The sequence below is a fragment of the Lutjanus erythropterus genome, chromosome 13, assembly GCF_056507025.1.
Source record: "Lutjanus erythropterus isolate fLutEry1 chromosome 13, fLutEry1.hap2, whole genome shotgun sequence".
Taxonomy (NCBI): Eukaryota; Metazoa; Chordata; class Actinopteri; order Lutjaniformes; family Lutjanidae; genus Lutjanus; species Lutjanus erythropterus.
The window spans coordinates 26,676,866-26,697,852 of record NC_139329.1 but is presented as its reverse complement, the minus strand read 5'-3'; the positions used below and the strand labels follow the sequence as shown (position 1 = coordinate 26,697,852).

The following is a 20,987-nucleotide window of genomic DNA, read 5'->3' as shown; positions in this document are numbered from 1 at the left end:
AACTGTCAATCTTTTTTTTTTTTTAAGTTTTTCCGAGCTTTCTGCATGTTTATGTGGCATGTTTTATGTCTCTAGTGATGCAGTCTGCAGGAGGTAACCACAAAGACTAAACACAGTCCTGTGAGCAGAACAATAGCAGCAGATTTCACCTCCTGTAGGACCAAACCCTCCTCTCTGTTAATCTGCTTCCTACAGCTCCTTCCTCGAACTGACGCTACAACAAGTCACACCCCCCAAGTGGATTCATGCAACCCTGTTAATCATAGGTCAGTGTGAGTACAAGTTCAGAGGCACTAAACATTGACGTCAGTGAAATGACAGTCGTAAAAAAGGAACAATAAGAAGAACATATTCCGACAAATGAATAAATAAGAGGAAAGAAATCTGGAGTTTACAGTGTTTACAGGCGATCACAGTTTTATGACACTTGGAAAACAAACTTATTATTACAATTTTAAGCTTTTTACACTTTGCAGGGGGGAGTGAACGGAGGGGGTTGTGCAATCACCCAACATGACTGTCCAGAAGTCTCGTGTAGCACATGGACTGCGTGTTTACTGGCAGGCAAAGAAAACGTACGAGGGGAGGAAGCTCACCCTAAAAAGCTCAGCCTTGCTCTTCCATGCTAATGCCATTTGGCAACACGGTGCAGGGAATATTTTCCTCTGCTTTGATGTGTCCATTAAGAGATTCATCAGTGCAGAGACATAGTCATTTAGAAGCTCCCCCTTTCAGCATGATCACAGCAGACTTCTACATTAATTCAGTGGCCTTTCTGTATCAACGCCAGCACTGTCAAAACGCATCCATCCCTTAGTCTTTTCTGCACTATCTGCCCAAACGGCTCTCTGAAGGTCTAAAAGAACCTTAAAGCAACAGTTTGACAATTTGGGAAACATGCGGATTTGCTTTCTTGACAAGAGTCAGATGAAAAAGATGGATACCACTGCCGTGTCTTTACGGTAAATATACGGCCAGAAGGTAATTAGCTTAGCACAAAGACTCAAAAAAAGGGAAATGGTTTGTGTGGCTCTGCTTGTACGTTTAAAGCGTGTCTTTTGTATATTAAACAAGATTTAACTTGTTAATTTGTGAACTTTGGAGTAGAGCTGCAAAGATGTGTCAATTAACCAATTAGTTGGCAGTTATTAAAGTAATCACTTACAAATCAGTGAGTTTTCCACAACAGGTTTCTGTGGATACTTCACAATAAAAGACTTTTTCACGTGCAAGCAACACAAAGCAAAATTGGGTGAGTTTTTAATATTCAAATCATATATAATTAGCGTGTGGCAATAACAAAACTCAGGTGAGGACTGGCTCAAGTTTCTTGTGTCATCAATCTGTTTTCATGATTGGCAACTAGAAAGCATTAATCCCAATATAACAATCACATTTTTTTAACTGAATATCAGCCAAATATCTCTACTTAACACCCACCTGATGAGGAGCCTATTGATAAGTTGCTTCTCCTCCTCTAGATATCCAGGCCAGTCTCTCTGGACGTGTCTGTAGAGCTCATCCTTCAGAGAGTAGCTGTGGTCTTTTGGGCTCAGTTTAGCAACCTGAAAAACAAAGTTCCCGCAATTAATAAATCATGTAAAGGAGAACAGAATACATCTGGAAAAGAGGCCAGCTCAGGTCATAAAATCACCAAACTGTGTTAACCTGCAACGCCTTAACGCCACCTTATAGTTAAATCAAAAAGGACCTTTCTTCAGTGGGTTGTTATTGTTTCCGTGGTAAACAGTTTAACCCTGCCCTTATACAACTTAATCCTGCTGATACAAATCTAGCCAAACTAACCACTTTCAATTCTGAAAGTAGTCAGATCCCAGCTGGAGACACCCCACCCCTCTCCTGTCAAAACACAATCTTCTCCTCCAAAGATAATTAAAGCACAGCCCTAATTACAGCTACCAGCGGCGGCACAGGCTCCACTTGATGACTGCAGTGGGACACTCAAACATTGTGAACACAGGAAATATGCCTGAAATAAACTTACTGACAGCACCAGAGTTTCATAGCTGTACAGCGGTAGTCTGTTCATTAGTATCATTAGCAAAATAGCAAATTAGGGACTAATTTATCCTGCTTGTAGTTTCAGTCCTTGACCTGATACCAGCTGATGCTAAAAGAGGCTAAATTTGTTTTTATCACACTAAACATTTTGGTGTTTCCTGAGTATATTTCATCATCAGTCGAAAATGTGCCAGATGTCTCACCTCATCCAGTACTGAGGTCAAATCAGCCTTGTCCTTTAGACTGGCCCGCTCCCTCTCCAACCACAGTAGCAGCTCAGGTTTCCTGTAAGGCTTTAAGGCCAGGAGATGAATGATGCGATCCCTCAAGGGCCGGTGTGCCACAGGACTGGGAACCAGGCTCCTCTTGTTGCTGGGGGAGTGCTTGTTGCTGCTATCTGAGCCTGATACCAGACCCTGCTTCCTCTGGACCTTTACGCACTTACCTGAAGATCAAAACAAAGGGACACACAGCAGAGTTTCAATGTGACATTTGTGGAAGATAAGGGCAATTTTCTCCGGTCAGTGATAGTGGATCAAAAAGTTATCACGGGCAGAAATCTAAAGCTGTGGTTTTGAATGGCCATACAGCCCCTACCCTACACAAAAGTAGAGAAGAAAAAGGAGATTATAACTGATCTGATAACAGGATTCACATACGTTGCGCAGTATCCTGTAATAGCACAGCCAACATATCATTCCTAATCCAGTCCTCAGGCCAGTTATACAAATCACACCCTGATTTTGAAAGAGGGGCCTACACACAAGAGACAACCTCATACACATTATCTTCATTTTATCTCTCTATTGTCATGCAATCTGCTTTACGCACACGCAACAGATATAGTATGTGCAGCACTTTCAACCCAACCTGAAAAGGCAATTTACATACATAAATACCTTGAACTTTTCTGTGTTGGTGTGCACAGGCAGTGTTGCTGCGAGTGGAAAACAGTGAAAGGGGTTGACAGTAGGGTTAGCCTACTGCTGAGTAAACAGAGGAGCATGGAAACTAAAGCAACTAACACAGAGAGGCCCTTTCTTCCTGTTACCGTACTAATTCAGTTGGACCTGGACAGGCAGTGCTTATAGATATCTGCAGACCGTAATCTCATTACAACATTAAGCCATACTTTGGAGGTTTCTATAGGTCGAAGACTAACAGCGCTCTCACAGGGACAACATGGTAGAAGTATCATATGCATTCAGCATGTTTTACACTGTCAAAACTGTAGATTAAAGTTTTTAAGTACATTTGGATGCCAGTATTTCTTGTAAAACTCAAATGGTCATTTTAAATCTAATGTGCAAAAGTCTTGCAGGAGCTTGTTTCAACATCTACCTTGAACCAGGCCACAAAGGTTTTGGTCAGATATCCTTCCTGCACTGAAACAACTTGTACTGCCACATTTTTAGACAAGCAGCAACTAGAACCATTGTTGTTTGACAGTAATAAATTAAAGCAGCTTCAGGGAAGTTTTAAGACTCGCAAGGCAATTTATGTTGAATGATACTTACTGTAATGACAGTAATGTCTCAGTCGATTGTCACATAACTGACCCGCTTTACTGTATTGTGGGGGCATATGTATGACTAAAAATACTAAAAATAGTAACTGTTTACAATAGTGTATTGATATTATTGAGGAAAATAATTATAAATGCTAAAGAATGACAATAATAATCAAAATGCATTGAATTTATTTAAAAAAAAAAAACTAAAGGTCAAACAACAGGTGTGCACACATTTCAGTTGCTTTTTGTCACTGTCTCCTTTTTCCCTGAATATAAATGAACTTTAAATCATACATTATTATATAAACTGTAGACATTTTTCTACTCTCTAACCTGTAATTGTGAGATGGTTTATGGACATTTTTTGTGACGAGTATAACATTACTGTACCATAAAAAGACAGTCAGTCACCACAAAACAACTGTGGGCTCTGCACTGCATATGGCGCATACTGTGATCCATAGCTCATGTATTTCTCTTTCGCAAGAAGGGAGGGACAGTTATGTGTTGAAAAGGCTTGTTCAGCTTAACTGAAATATCCTGTAACTGCACGTTTCTAACCAGGACATCTCATGTTTGTAACATTTATTAGATGCAAATATGAGCCAGACTGTTAAATTTATTTTGTAACAGCCTCTGAGAGACTATTGCTGCAGCAAAGCATGACATTTAATGTGTAGGAACCAGTTCCAACAGCTGGCTTCTATAGCAATTACCCTAAACATCATGTTGTATCGTTGGTCTACACAGTGTGTTTCCATTCATAAAATATAATCTACACAAGCATTTAAATTCACATGGGGCCTCTAAATGTCACGAAACCTCATGGCTAGATCCCTTATAAAGTTACAGCATGCTCAATTTAATTGACAATGACTCTAAAACCATTACTCAGACAGGCAGTGAGGCAGTGAATAAAGAAAATGAATTGCAAAAGTAGATCCTACATGTTAGGCACAGATCACTCCAGGTTAAGAATGGCCTCTCCTTTTGATGATGCATTTTATCAAAGTTAAATGAATTTAATTCCAGTCAGTGTAATTACATTTTAGGCAAAACTTCATCAGCATGAGACTTGTTAGCACATACTTCTGGCAAACTCAATCACATTAATGGCGCTGGCAGGCAAGTTGGCACACTGCCTGAGCAATCTGGTCAAAATGAAAGGAAAATTACAAGAAAGAGAGGCATCCCTCTTGCATGAATAATTGCAACGCAGCACTTTGATCAATTATGTGATAACTTCCACACCATATGGCAATTATCAGCAGGATGAAATGGTGAGAAGCAATGGTTTAGTAGCTTTCTGGGAACATGAAAACTGACTGGTTATCTGTCCTTGATCCCTATGTGCTTGGAGGCTGCCACAACTGAAGCTGGAAGATTCAACAGAATGTAGATACAGCTATTAGACAAAAGCTCACTTGGCCCCGGCTTGATCTCGATCGCTGAGCGGCTCCAGATGTCCTTCTCCACCTGAGACATGCGCTCCCGGGTCGTCTGGTACGAGTCATCTGTGGCACAAACTGTGATCTTGTCCTGAATGCTGCCCTGGCCCTCCAGGTGATCCCTGCCCTCCCTGTGCGGAGGAGAAAGGAGAAGAGAGAAGATTTAAGAGTTTAAGCTTACAAATTCTCTGGCTTGGCTCAATTAGCTGGCCGTCTGTCAAACACAAGCACAAGAGATTCTTGCTGTCATACAAACTGGTTCTTTGACTTGTGTCTGCATGCAAATTCTACCCTTGTGTTATAAAGCATCAGTTCTACTTGAGTGCAAACAAAGCAGCTCTAATCTAACACTTTAACCAACCCTTTGACCCTGCATAGCCACAAACACTACCTCTCTGTTCTCAGTTATTACTGGTCACACCTTTGAGGTTAGTTGTGGCCTGACGGCCTTTGGGTGTTATTGTAGTGTTGTATGACTTGTCTGACAGTGGTACTGTCTGTTGTAATATTGAAGAGAGAGGCCACTGTTTGGTAAGGCCCTGCGGTCTCAGTCTGACACTAAATTTACTACGAATTCCATTTGTGGTTGACTGTGGAAAGAGTTATGTGCGCTGCTTACCCTGAGACATACTGGTGAATGCAGTCGAAGCTGGACTGAGGCTTGTCTTTGCTGTCGCTGGACAGGTAGAACGAGAAGACTCTGAATCCGTCAGGGGATTCAGGGGTCGGCGCTGGGATCTTTATGTACTATCAAGACAAATAAAGAAACAGAATATGAAATTACTAGAAACATTGGTCGCTTTATTTTACAGTACACAAATAAGATGTCACAAGTCATACTTTGGATCAAATCAGACAAAAATAATATGTTCTTTAATAGACATTAAACAAACACCTGCCCTAATTAAACACCATTTACCTAGCAGTACTTTAATAAGACATACCTTGTATCAAATTAGACAACAGCTAGAAATAATATGTTTTTTATTAGACATTATCTGACCCTTTATCAGACCCTTTTTAGACTGTATTAGAGGCTAATTAGGGAAACATTACAACAGAACTGTACTGTAAACCAAATTGAAACCACAAATCTGCCACTTTCCTGTTTAAACCAATATGTGAAATTACAGAGGTACAGTAATATTTTGTCTTTGGGTGGCTGCACAGACTTGTCGTAATACTGTAGGCAGATAATGTGACTTTATCAAAGAAGTTGGCATCGGTCTTAGCTGCTCTGCCATTTGTATGGGACCAGCCAAAAAGGGTGTGTCTCAAGCCGCAGATATGTGAGTTCACTTTAGTTTACAGTATAGCTTTGTTGTAATGTGTCCCTGATTACCCTCGAATAAAGTCTAATAAAGCCTCTAATGCTGGATACTAACATATTATATGGAGTCTTTGTCTAATTTGATACAAAGCATGACTTGTTCAAATTAAGTGTAAGGAAACGTTGTTTAGAAGAGTAAAATATCTTTATGATGAAAAGTAAAAACAAGCACCGAGCAAGTCCTTCATTTTGTGTTAAAAGCGAAGTCATGTGAATTTGAACCTTTAACAGCTTTATAGTGCTCTCTAGCACACTCCGACATGCTTGAGTGTGTCTGCTGGCATTGCTAATTTGAGTGGTGTGTTATGCAATAAGCATGTTTTATCTCTCCCAGATGTAGCCTGATCTGATTTGATGTACGGTAATCTCAAAGTGGAAAAACATCGGATAAAATAAAACAACAAAGCAGCTTCTCTTTTTGAAACTGATTGGAGCGATCCTGACTTGCTGGATTTTTTTTTTTTCCCCTCTAAATGTGACCTAAATAATCTCCCACTTGAGCCAATCACAGAGGCTACATGGCACCTCCCAGGTCAGGAATGATGACCTGCAGCCAGTGATGGGAGGAGTCTGTCTGAAAGGCAAAACATAACAATAGTATAGCGGACAGCTTTTTCACTTGGGCGATAACCTCTCCTGTCACAGACTGTCCACAGCTCCCTAGCAACACACGAGCCAGCAGGGTGAAGTCTATCTTCGTCAGAAAACCTGTTACATAAAATGACCCAAAAACCCACTTCCGCTAAAAGGACAGTTCAACACAGAAAGTCATTAACCAACAGGTAATATGTCCTTTAAAACGCATTTGGCAGTGGCTCTCTTCTACACCGCCTGCAGCTGTGTTTCAACCTGAAAATGGACAGTTTAGTACTTTTGTTGATAGCATGTCCTAGATTCAACAGCCGCGTGATGATTATCAACCAGCCTTTACAAGCATGTATACATGCCTACTGATTGGTATTAATGCTAGATGGCTGCAACAGCTCGATTTTGTTTCTCTCTTTCACTTGTTTTTTTTTTTTTTTTTCTGTAGCAGACCTCATGGTACCGCCTCAGGCCAAAGCACACAGGCGCTTTTTAACTGCAGGTCTCAAGAAAAACAAATGTCAGTCAGATGGACTTGAAGCTGCCTCTTTAGTTATCAGTCGCAAGTGATTGATTATAAGCTGACTGGCTGAGAGCACAGTGTCCCTGGCAGATGTGGCAGGCAGGACTATAGCTGTCACAAATGCCCAGTCATGCAGCAAAGCCATAAGCAGTTTTTTTTTTTGCAGCACAGAGCCAATGAACAGCTCCTCTCCTCAACACCCCTCCTCTTCTAAAACCCAACGCATGCCATTCACCCTACCCCCATCAGCCTGCAGCTTCCCTTCATGTGCACAAGCCCACCCATGTCAACACAAAACGCAAAGCAGCCCACAAGGCCATGGACACTTGAGACACACAGCTGACCATTAATTCTGACCTATTTATGTCTGACCGTTCACATGAAGTGGTAAAGCAGGGCCCTGCATATGTCCGCTTTGGGTTTTTACGCTAATTAGGGACGATCAACCAAAAAAGCATCAAAGTGAGCAGGGACAAGAGGCGAGCCATGTCCTCAGGACCCATTACTTTAAGAGAGTAAAGTAGTAGCCGCCTTGACCAAAATTAGAAGCAACAAGTCCCTGAAATGGGGTTACTGAGGTAGAGAAAGGCATGCAGAAGAGCTGAATTTGAATTTGTTTTAAAATGAGAGTGCTGCTGAACAAAGGCTAGTTCGTGATAACATGAGAGCACACATTTACACATTTAGCATTGCAATAGTGCCACCACGTCCCCTCTTTCAGTCGATGGCAGCAGTATGAGCCCCCTCCAGCCATGCATTAGATTTGCCTGTCACCCCCATCCATGCCACCGTGCACACTTCACATTCTAATTCTAATCAATGTCACTCAGGTCAGACTGTTCAGAGGTCACCCCCGTTTTATTCACAGCTTCCCTCTCAAGCTTCATAACCATATGTCATTTAACCCATTAGTTCCCAGTTCCTGATTCCTAAAACGGAGCTTCTCTGTATCACACTGGGATCACAAACTTAACCCTGAAAGTTCAGCAAAATACAAAAGATATTAGACGCTGAATTTGAAACTTAAAGATATAGTTTAACATTTTGAGTAGTACGCCTATTCACTTTCTTGTCGAGAGTTAGTTGAGAGGATTCATGCCAATCTTGTGTCTGTACTATAGATATGAAGCTACGGACAGCAGCCATTTAGCTTAGCTTAGCACAAAAATGAGCAATAACAAAAAAACAGTTTGATGGATCAAGTTGTGATCATGGGAGCTGTTGACTTTTTAACTAGTTTTGAAGCAGTCTCAAGTTATTACTGATGTCTCTGTGTGACCTACATAAGTTATTGAGGCCATCTACAAGAAGACAATGTATTTATATAATTATACTTAATGCATGCCACGGCGTCAGGTAATCCTTGAAATCAGGTCAAACGAGCCTGTTTACATTTTCCCAAGCAAAGTTACAGTAAGTCATCCATTAACCAGTTAAAAAGAAGCAGTTGGAGATCTTTTATTTACAAAATTTTATTTTTGTTGTTAGATTTTGTGTTAATTATGTTGGAAACACTACCTATTTTGTCCACAGGGCCAAAATCAACAGCATATAGATGTTCCTTTTAGTAGCTTTGAACGTTCACCACTGCCAAACTATCTGATGTGACTCAGACAGAGCTTTTTATAGGTGAGGTATTTAAGTTTTTTTATTGACATGACATTTCATATTCATGTTTGCTGACTTTCCTCCTCACTCTCTGACGTGCTCCATGTTCCCCGGACGTAATGGCAATTTGAGGCAATAAGGAAATGCATCGATACCTCAAATGAAATGAAAGTTTTTCAATCTGCCATTATCAGTTTTAAAAAGTCTCAAATATCAATGTCAGCATCAAAAATACAGTATGAGTCAGGCTATTGTAGCCACACAATGGCTGCTGGTCACACCAGACCAAGTAAGGCTGTAACTGCAAGTTAATGAGTTTTAATGTGTAAGAGGAAGAATCAATGTATTATTTATGATTTCAAAAGTTATATGGTTTTGCTTCAATAGTCCACATTCAATGGTCAAAACAGTTAAAAGTTCAAATCGTAGTGTTATATCATTATCATACTGTCTCCCGTCTGTGTTGTGTTGGTAAAACAGTAAAAATGGTTGGGAGACGCCCGCCTTTCTCTGGAATCTGCTGTTATTAATGTCGGGGCTTTTTCTCTTTGTCATCTGAGGAAATAATGTGTTCACGATCATGTCACTCAATGACTGCATTCAAGAAGATCCAACGCAACAACTTCCCTGTCGTTCGAAAAAACAGACGCTTACAGATTACAGCTTTAAACAGCAACTGCAGAATACACTGATCATCACAGCCAATTGATGCAAAGTGGCCTATTTCATCATCATCCCACCCAGCCTGATGAAATTAACTCCGATTTTTGATGTATTTAGTCGGTGACACCACTTGTGCTGACACGTTTGTGGTCCTGAAGCTGCTGTCAGTCAAGTAGTAGGTGTAGATTTACATAGAGACGCTGAGTCATAGACCTCTCCATATGGAGCACTGCTCTGATCCCCTGAGGCAGTGTGTGTGTGTGTGTGTGTATGTGTGTGTGTGTGTGTGTTGTCATTTTGTCTTTTTTTAGGCAGAGGAAGCCCCACACTCCCACAGGGCACATGCAGCAGGGAGTGAGGTCAAATATCTAGCTGACGGTTTAGGCCCCACATCGACAGAGGGAAACTATTATCAGGCAAAATTTGTGGAGTCATCAAGAACGATCATCAGTCGACATCAACGGGAACAAATACACTGAATGTACGGTCCTCAACTTAAATGTGACCAATATGATCTTCATTTCACAATAAGTACACAAAGGAGGAGTTTTTAAAGTTCACAAATTGGCAAACAGATTTCAGACACAGCTAATAACAGCTCATAGAAAAATACAGCTCTAGTAGTCTCAGGTCAAGGACTGATGAGTCATGTATACACAATCCATGTAACTGACAGAAGCTCTGGTTACATGACTGCACCAGACTGCAAGCGTTTCTATAAAGGCTCTGACAGCAGATTGGTTTTAACTGCATTTTTGAACTGTTATGCTTGTATTCAAAAATATTTACATCCACATAATTGCACTGATTGTCACGCTTGTAGATGTTAAAAATGTTCTGTTACTCTGGGTTAGGGCTGCACAATTTATCACAATATGTAAGTATAACATCCAAATAGCTGCAATGTTTTGATAAAGGAAAAATGTGTGATAAAACCACATTATAATGAAGCACTTCAGAGATGCCCTGGGCTACAAATCTTGTTCTCGAGATGGTATAGACCTCGCCAAATGTCACATCATCATGATTTTAATAGTTTTTCCGTGAAAATGAAAATTGTGAAGCAAAAATGATCCTTCTGATTAATAGTGAATCTTATCTCAATTGCAATATCTGTGTAAAAAACAATGTAATGCAATGTAAGTTATTTATTTATTTATTCTTACCATTAGCATGCAGCCCTACTCTGGGCAACAACATGAGACTAATACAATAATAAAGCTGAATGCTGCTATTAAAAAATATTCCCAAAATGTTAGTTTTACTCAGCAGGACTCAACTAGATTGCCTGCTTCCCCAGAGCAAGTAAAAAGCTGTCGGGCAAGTAGTAAAAAAAAAAAACAAATCAATGAATAGCTAAGCTAAAGTAATTTTTCATACAAAGTGGCAGAAAAGGCTATTTTCAACCTCTCAAATATGCAGATGTCCTGCTTTTCTTTATCATCATAATAAACTGAATATCTTCTGTTTTTTAAAGCCCTAGACTAAAATTGAGAATTAACTTTAGTCTTGTTGTTATAAACATTAATAAAACTCAATAACATAGCACAAACAAATAAAAAATGTACTAGTAAAATTTAAATTTGACCAGACCCACTTGTCCAATCAGGCAAGTGGGAAATAAAAACTAACTCAAGTTCTTTTTTCTTTCATTTAGAAACATATGTCTTTCTGTGTATAACTCGACTTAGGATGTATTAAATCAGCACTAGTTGTCCAGCTCTGAACGGGGGAAAGAATTTATTAAATTGCTCATGCTCCATAGTATTCTAATTATGATTGTGTGAGTCCTTAAATCTGATGACTAATTAATCAGAGAAAAGCTTAATGGGGTATTATTATCTTCAGACAGTCCTATTAACATGGGTCAGTTTAGTAAAATTGAAGAGCTTCATGAAAGCAGCGAGGGCCGTGTGCTCTAACGCTGGCCGTTTTCATGATACGAGTCATGTTTAGCCGTTGGACAGTTTACAGTCAGAGCCACCAAATGGCACCAGAACGACAATCCTTAGCACCTTGTCAGTGCAGCCCCCCGCGGAGCACACAGGCTGATACAATAACTGCCTCTGTGGCCATGGCCCAGCCACATCTGCTACTCCAGGGCCTGTGTGTTTGGAGATGTCAAATACTTTCAAGCTGTTATAAGGTGTGAACTGGACTGGAACAGAAAACCTTGGCAGGGGGCTCAGCAGTTGAACAAGGACAAAGGACAGTGTCGATGATGTCCTTGTAAAACTTCATCTTTAACTCAACCCAAGCATGTTTAAACTGCTCATCTCTGATGGGGTTAAACAGAGTTCTTAACCCTGCCATTTGATGAGGAAGGAAAATATAGCTTCACTAAAAGAAATCTACTTCCCTTCCTCAGTCCTGAGCCTTTCGCAAGCCAAACATCTGCAACGAAAGATGAGAGGATAGTTTCTCTCCCTGTCTTTTCTCTTCTTTGCTGTGCAGACGAAAGCAAGAAGGCAAGGTTCCCAGCTCTGGTATTTGGCATGGCAACACTGAGATGGGAGCAGGCGCATGGATATGTGATTTACTCTGAAGTCTTTGCCTCCTGCCCCTGTCTGTACTGACACTAGTTACCATTGTCTTCTCATCTGAGCCTACTCAGCCATAGCTGCTCTGTGAGCTGCCCGTCTTTTGTTCTAGCGTCTTCCCCCACAAAGCTGAGTGCAATGGGCTGTCGGCCCGCCTGGATTATTCATGAACAGCGGGGACGTGTGGCTGTGTGTTGTTGGAGGGTAAAGGGAGGGATTGGGGGTTTGGGTGGGTATGGAGGGGAGGGGAGGGGGGGGTCGGCGGTGGCTCCCAGTAGAGCCAGTGCATGAGGGATGGCCCTAAATAGTCTTCCTTTAGGAATGTGCAACAACTCAACAGAGAAGAGGGGGATGGATCCTGGCTGGGACAAGTGTATTTGTTCCTAATTTCTTGCATAAAGTTGAGACACATCATGTAATGGACTCCACAAGTTGAGGCTTGGGGCTCACAGTGGAAAACACTCGACTGTTGGCCATGTTTCATGTCACATGCAGTCAAGCAAGTGCAGCGATGCTAACAAACAGCGTCTCAGAGAAACACAGGGGTCAGATTAATTATTCTTATCCACTGTCCCCACGCTTTGAACAGTATGATCTACAATCCCGCTGTGACTCATTTGTTAAAAAACAAAACAAATGTGTGACATCACCCCTTCCAGTCTAAATCGTGCTTTCATTGAGTGGATGTGGTGGTTCCTGTGCTAGAGGATCTATTCATTGAGGGGGGTTGGTAGAGACAGGAAAGCAGAATAAGGGGGAGGGTGGGGACTGACGGGAGTTAGTGTGGGGATATGGGGATGGGCAACTGTCGAGCATCCCCCAAGGTACTGCCTGTTATGCCAAGCAGAATCAGTCTTTTTCCAAGAAGCTGGAGCTAATCTGTCAACCTCAACAAACACTCCCTGTCTCCCCACCCCGACACCCAAAGCCCCTCCTTTACTGTAGGTGCCTTCCTCTTAGTGCACAGACAGATGGAGATTTCCAAAGCCTATGCTAAGTGATAGGACACTGTTTCCTCTAAACTAAAAACAATTAGACACACACAGACTGTGTTTTCCCGTAAATGGATTCCCCCTTCTAAACCTTGCCTAATTTGCATCAGACAGTGATGGTTGGGAAGTTAGGAAATTCCCTTTATACGCTGGTTATTAGGCCTCAGATGCACCCACACCAGTAATGCGTTTCCCTTGTTGATTGCTAGCTGTTTCACTGGAGCAATCCCACAAAAACCACTTGGAGTGTTGCACTATACTCCCATTACTGGACTTTTCTCTCCACGCAGGCAGGCAGTCTGTAATCCTTTAACAATTCACAGATTGTGTGTTGGAAAGTATGTCCAAACCTGATTAACTTGCAGGGGAATCGTGGAGGAAGGGGGGGGGGGGCGAGGGATACAAAAATATGCACCAAGATGTGATGTGTTAAATCAAGTTTGCATGGATTGAAAAAGTAAACCAAATAACACAATCAGTGGGCTTGAACTGTCAAACACAAGTAAAATACAGATGTAAGAAAAGACAGAGCTTGTTCATGTGACTGCTTTATGAGTTTAATAGTACTAACATTTCTTATGAAGTCATGTTAATTAGTTATAAAGTCTTGTGAAAATAAATACTAGAGAATATCAAGCTTAATTAAGTAGTTTAAATAAAACTTGTGTGTTTATGCTGAGTTAATGAGAAAAGATTAGTTGAATCCACTAAATTTCTGTATAATTTTTTACAGTGTAAAGCTCACAGTGAGACAAATCCAGAGAAAATGCTCCTTTTTTACACAGTGTGTATCTTCTGCCACAAAACTAATAAGGATTACATAAACCTGTTAAAGCTCTCTGTCTTTAGGTTAAACAACAGCTCTCTGGTGTCGATTCCAAGCTCTTGTGGTTAAGCTTTACAGACTTCTCACTGCTGTACTCACAAAAACACTGCCCGTGCTTACTTGCAGCGTTAGTGTTGCTCATATCCTGTTGTGCTGCATTTTTAAATCTAAGAAGAAAAAAAAATGAGATAAGAGTCTCCAGAGGCCAGTGTCGAGTACAACAAAATGAAATATTTCATTCTTGTCAACTTGGCTCTATTTTTACAAAACCAAATGACTTGTCGGATGATTAATAATCGACAGCTTTGTACAGAAAGATCAGAGGTCAATTAAGTGATAACTTCCTTATAATCCGTGTTAATATTTAGAGATTTCAATGATTCCTGGTTTGAACATATTTAAATGGCAAAATGAGGCTTAATTCAATTAAAAGATGTGCAAGATTTGTTCATTTGTATAGGGACAAGTAGCATAAACTAATCCCACACATCACAGCATTTATAGGCTAAGCTAATTTGCAAAATGCATAAAAATCAACAACAAATACACAAGAGACAGTGCAGAACATAATCTAAACAATAAATATACACAGAAAGACCACAAACCTCAGATTTCATCAAGAAAATACTGAGAGGCAAATACAAGTCAGAAACTATAATACAACAAAGCACCAGATTAGATCGACCCCTCTTCAAAAACTTTTTCTGTTGGCTGAAATTAAGTCAATGCTTTGTTTAAAAAATAAAGAAGAAAACTGTCTGTGAAACAACACACGCTCTGTTGCTCTGACTGGACACAAACCACCAAGTATTTTTCTGTTTTCATTTAGTAATAGTTGCTCCATATATAAACAAGGCATTTTTAGAAAATACAATCACCACATAGCCATCAATTACACACAGCGTAATTATCATTATATTTTGACGTTGCTCAGACTTTGGCCTTTTAACTTATTTTGATTCTGATGCCAGTATTATAATAGCCTGGGAGGTAAATCAGCACACAAAAGTCCCACCTGCACGAAGATATCAGTCTACAATATCACATAACCTGCTGCATTTCCCAGGGAAACAGCATCTCCATGTCCTTTTCATTTTGTCTCAGTGCCAATATCTTTCTTGCTGAGTTTGGGGATATCAATACTATAGCTCAACTACCAATCAAACAGTATTTAAATGTACCCCCTGTCAGCCTGTGTTGTTATTGTGAGTTTTTCTCACTGCTTTTTCCAGTTTCCCAGGGTGACGGTTACAACAGTCCCGGATTAACTTGGAATGTAAATAAACAACACAAAGCCACAACAAGAAAACACAACTCTGGATGTGTTTCACTGTATTTCCAATTCTGTCAAGTTTTTTATTTACTTCTAGTCCACACAGCCAGCTCTGTTTGTGCCACTGATTTCTGTTCTTTTACAACACTTGTGTAACCATAAAACACACTGCCACAGTCACCATGGCATCCTTCAAAATCTGTTGTTTGAAACTAAAGAACATAATAATGACAGAGGAGCTAACTAAAGCAAAGTCCTCTTGGGATCTCATGAAGCTTGTTCCTAAAATATACTGTATGATCCAAAGATCCTAAGGCCAACTGGCTCTGCATAAACACAGTGGACCTCAGACGAGCAGAGAACACAGAGACTTTTGCCTGGCTTAACACATCTGGATGAATAGAGCGGCGTGTGCCCTTTCAGAAACACGTGGGACAACTCTCCCTCTCACTGCTATGCCACTGGGAGAGGACGGCTCTCAAACCACATTCCTGTTATTGTTATTCTAATTAGCTTCCAGAAAAAAAAGGAGAGGAAAAAAAATGATGTGCGCATGCACACATACACACTCGCACACTGCAAAAGCTTATTTGCAGTGTGAGCGGGGAGGCGAAGCAAAGCGGCGTGGTGGCGGGGGGTAGAGTCAGAGCAGCCGTGTGTGAGATAGAGGCCCTGATGTCTCCCAAGGATTCAGCCAAGGCATGGGGTGAAATGGCAAAATAATCAAGAGGGCAGGCGGGAGGGAGCCCAGGGGGAAGCTCAGCCTTCACACACAGTCGTCATGAGAATATCTTTAAGAGCAGCTCTACATTCCCCTCATCCCTACACCACTGCCTTTATGTGACAGCTGTGCACATAAATACAGACAGGGCCATAAACAAAAACAATTACTCTGGCGACTGCAATTCAACATTTATGAACTGGGGAGGAAATGAATGTGATGTCGCACCTGACACAGAACTGCATACAGTATTCAAATCTAATGTCAATGTTTACTACAGCAGTATTAAACTCATAAAACTTATATTCAGTGGCACAAAATAATACTGAACCACTCATGTGGTATCCCACAATGCACTGTAAAAGTAAACTATTTGTTTTAACTTTAAAAGGTCAGTGTCCAAGCTGGCTTATCATTTTAAGTTGACCGAATTTGGAAGAAAAAAGTTGAGGGAGTTTTATAATGATACAAAACAAATAAACTCAAATAAACTTGATATTAATTAAGTTGTACTTGTTGGGCTGAATATGCTCCTTTAGAAACTTAATTCAACGAGTTGATTGAACTCTGTGCAGCACATTCATTCAACTCATCATTTTAAGTCAGAAGGCTTCAAATTAGATAGAAACTCTTAAGTTTTTAACTTTGAAAAACAAAACATATATTTTACATTAAATTAATGCGAAACGATTAGTTGATTCCAACTAAATTCCTGTATGTTTTTAGTGTGTAATAGGTGAGATAGAGTGCTCACTGAACCATATAGAAGTGTATGCAGAAACAAAAAAGAAACAAGCACTGTAGCAATTAATAAAACACCTAATCAATATGCACTCTGCGGCATGGATCTAATAAATAAGAACTAACACAAGCTTCGTGTCTTACTAAATGGATATGGATCATGCCAACAAGCAGGCGCCGTTGCCAGCCCTAAAGGAAAATAAGCACTAAGATGTGAAATTCCAGGCCATGGGAACCCACACCAGCTCTGAATATATTCCTTAATCCCTGGTGATTATTTCAAAGTAATCCAGAATCTAATTTCTTTTCAACTTCCCAGTTTAAACGAAATGTGAAAAAAAGTATGTCTCTACTTCTCTTATTTCTTTATAGTTGCATCACAGCCTCCACTTTTTTTTTTCTTTCAGTGCTCCAGACGCTAGTTATTGATCAAACCCATTCAGCTCACTTTCCTACAATATCGTCCAGTTTGAAGTCTGTTTGCACCTTATTTAGGCGAGTCAAAGCAGAGGTGAGACTGATTCAAAAGCAGAATTATTTATTGTGTTTTGTAAGTTTGACAGTTCCTCGAACACCAGTTTCAGAGGCATGTAAGAGCTTGTGTCTTTCATCGCATGATTACAAGCTTGGCAGGCAATTTACAATAGTAGGGCTAAATGCCGCAGGGTCAGAGAGAAAGGCAGCCGAAAACCTCAGCGTGCTATTTCTCGATAGGAGCCCTGGCCCCTGATACCGCTGAGCCCTGGAGTGATGCCAGGACAGTGATTTGAAGAATTCCTCTGGTTTTCGCGGCCCTGGAAGTGCCCCTTTTACAGGAAATGTGACATGAGCCAGCGAAGACAAAGATCAGAAAAGAAACAGTCGTGGCTTCTGTGATCGAGCTCTACAGCTGGCAACTGTCAGAAGACACAGACGCATGACCTCTTGGCCCTCGTGCTGCTTTTGAGGAAGGGATGAGCTCCGGCAAACACTCACCCAGCAAATAAAACGAAAAGGGTAGACCTACATCTGTGATGCTGTAAACCTCCAGTATGGAGACACAGATACTGGTTATCCTTTCGCTCTGTTGTATGACAGACTGCCATGTTCACCAACATCCTCCCCCCACTAACGGCTTAATCTGGCCTCCCCCACCACCACCAATGGTTGCAGCTACCTCATTAATGCCCAATCGTCCAGCTCGGGGACTATTGTCGGAGGGGGAGGGAGCCCGTGCTTGAATTCCGCAAAGCAATTTGAATATGTAATGTGCCAGCCAAGATATAATCACCAAATCCTATTCAGTGATTAAAGAACACTTAAATTGCACTCACTTAACATTTCTTCACAGACAGACTCTTGTGAGCAGGTTAATCTGCTGCTCGTCTTACTGATGTTTCATCACATGTTTACATTTGTGTTTTGGATCTATTTTGGGTGCTTGCCTGGATAAAAATTCCACCGTTCATGTATCATTCCTGTATTTCAAATCTTTCATGTCTGCACAGAGACAACAGGCGTGGAGATGTGGGGGCTCCCTGGGGTTTGCCAGCCTCCCCCTACCTCCTCCTCCTCCGCTGAACAAAGCCTCCCCAGTTGCGAGCCTGACCCAGTAACCTGGCTAGCAGCCCTGGGGGTATAGCGCACCCTGTCTTAGGGCTTCCAGGGCCCGTGTGAGCACACAGGGCCGGCATTTGTGTACAGAGCAAAGTCACTTTCGTCAATGCAATCGGCTCTTGCGGGGATTAGAACAGCTCCTTTTAGACAGGGCCGATTGTGTGGTAAATGTGTAGTAGCCTAGCAGGCAGAGCTGGGGAGGGTGTAAGAGTGGCCCGGCTAATCTGGCTGGACACAGGCATCTTTCTTTGCAGGAATGCTCTCTTGCTTTCAGCGCCAAGTGTTTTAGTAGATTATGTACCACGTCCCTGTATGTATATATACAGTCCAGGGTATTTGACAAAACAACAGTGAGGTTCTGGATGTGAAATAACCATTTATATTCTGAATATAGGATTTAAATTATTAGTCATAATGTCACAACTATGCAAGGCAGACATACCACAAGTCATGAGATTGTGAAACAATGATATCAACCTTGAAAATAGCTTTTATTCATAATTTGCTGGAGTACTACAGTATCCACAATCCTTAAGTGTAACACTGACAACACTTGTTATTACCATGGAAGTGTTTACTGGGTAGTTCTGCTAGCAGGCTGGCTAGTTTGGCTAACACCAGTTGTACTAATAATGTTGTTATGCTGCATTTAATATCATTTATATACAGAGAAAACAGATATTACAACTGTTATTAACTATATAAACACTAAAGTAATAACAAAAGTTAGATGCAGTATTATTCACAATGAGGGATAAGTAGTTTTTTCACTCTTAAAATAATTATGTATCTTGTATCTTTGCTTTTTATCTGTTTTCTAATCTTTTTTGCTCTGAATCAAATGATTTTTGGTTGTGATTCATCTCTTAGTTCTTTGGCTTAGTTCCGAGCTTAAAACTCTTTACAGGATTTTCTGAGACGTCAGTGAATGCAGAATTCACTTCCAGAACCGGAGTCGTTGAAAAAGTGGGCGGTCACTGTTAAACTCTATAGCCGAGCAAATTAATGACACATTTCCCGTAGGGCTTTGGGCCGCGGCGTGTTCAAAGCAGACACATTCTCCGTGTTGATCACTGGATCATTCAGTTTTAAGGGATAAAACAGTCCAAGGCAACAGAATCCATTGCAGCGAGTGAAATGACACTGAAATCATCCCGACATTTGGAAAGGCACAAGGCCGACCTCTTTGCGGATGCATGCATGTGCTTATTGAATGCTTAAGAATCAAATAAGACGTGCGGAGGAACTGTCACAAGTGTGCTCCACAGCAAATCAGAACTAATTAGAGCATTCAATTTCTGAGGCATTAGGGAGAGTATATGCAAAACATCTTACCCCCTGGCTCCCCTTGAAGCAAATCGCTGGCTGATTTGATAGTGTTGCCTGAGGAGAGAGAAGGAAAGAATAAGAAGAAACTGGTCAGGAATCATGTTCATGTTTAATCTAATGGACAGCTCATAAATTATGAGTGATAATATATTGCCATTGTTCCAGCTTGGCTCTGTGGATTTCTCTAGATAACAGCAGTCTGGCTTGATGAGACAAGGCTTGGTAAACTTTCCTCATTAAAGTGCCAAAACATTGCCATAATTGCCATTTCCCATCAGGCGCCCCCCAATGAATTACTAGCATATTTCTTTATCATTAAGCCAACAGTTCAGGGGTTTCTGGCTCTAATCTTCAGAGGAATGTGTGTGATTAACTGATCTATAGTTTACAGAAAACCTTGATCGTGTCAACCAGTTTGTGTGTGTTTCAGCTGATTTCCCCTCTAACTGATTCAGACCCCAGACGAAAGACGAAGCTTCTTCTGAAATCAATTATATTTCTTTAAAAGGGTACTTTTTATGAGCTCTCCCTGCTGTGGTTTGTGACTCTGCTGCTCTCCAAGATCACAGTGTACCTAGCTTAAACTCCCAAACATTATATTGTTTAATCGCCCCCTACTGATTAAAAAATATTAAAATAATAAAAAAATATATGCCTTTGAAGCTGTGTGATACATGGTTAATAGATGGAGACTATTATCTGTGAAGTACAGCTGTGCCTATGATTGACAGCGCTCTTTATTTATTATTAATGGTTTTGGGAAATGTCTTCCCTGTTGAAGAGCATCGTTGTGATTTTCTTCATCATCCCTTAGCTTTTAATATTGGATGAAATAATAAATATTACAGCACATAATGTTTGTTACATATTACAAACACAACCGTAGGGCTAAATCAGAGTTATTTACTGACAGTCATTAAGTAAATTGACTCAACCCTTTTTCTAAAATATAAAAATTATTATTCATATTTTGGAGCATTCACTAGGGCTGAAACCGGTGGTCAATTAATAGGTCCCACTTTCTAATAAGGGACCTTTAATGATCAGTTTAAACAAATATATATTAACAAATAAGTTAATTTTGTAAACTAGTAATTAGCCATTAATAAGAATTTCAATTTAGTATGTGTGCTTCTATCCATTTATTAGCACTTTAGACATGATGGCTTATTAGAGAGTGAAAAACTCATGAGTGTTTATTAATGGATTTTTAATAGGGCCCGACTGATACTGAAATTAGGGAGTAAAAAAAATCTTGTGTTGATATATCATACGAT

General features: G+C 40.5%; 2 protein-coding genes across 2 annotated transcripts in view; one reads left to right on the top strand and one right to left on the bottom strand.

Annotated features, from left to right (window-relative positions):
- fkbp16 (FKBP prolyl isomerase 16) overlaps positions 1–20,987 on the top strand; it is a 77,377-nt gene that overhangs the window by 14,477 nt on the left and 41,913 nt on the right. The window lies entirely within an intron of this gene.
- The window catches only part of LOC146316733 (RNA polymerase II elongation factor ELL), a 29,690-nt gene that overhangs the window by 6,608 nt on the left and 2,095 nt on the right, over positions 1–20,987 (bottom strand). The window contains exons 2-6 of the mRNA XM_084734848.1: positions 19,717–19,764; positions 5,603–5,730; positions 4,960–5,114; positions 2,226–2,467; positions 1,441–1,565 (exon numbers count right to left, since the gene is read on the bottom strand). Of these exons, the coding sequence (XP_084590974.1) occupies positions 1,441–1,565; positions 2,226–2,467; positions 4,960–5,114; positions 5,603–5,730; positions 19,717–19,764 (698 nt within the window). The remainder of the gene's footprint in view (positions 1–1,440; positions 1,566–2,225; positions 2,468–4,959; positions 5,115–5,602; positions 5,731–19,716; positions 19,765–20,987) is intronic.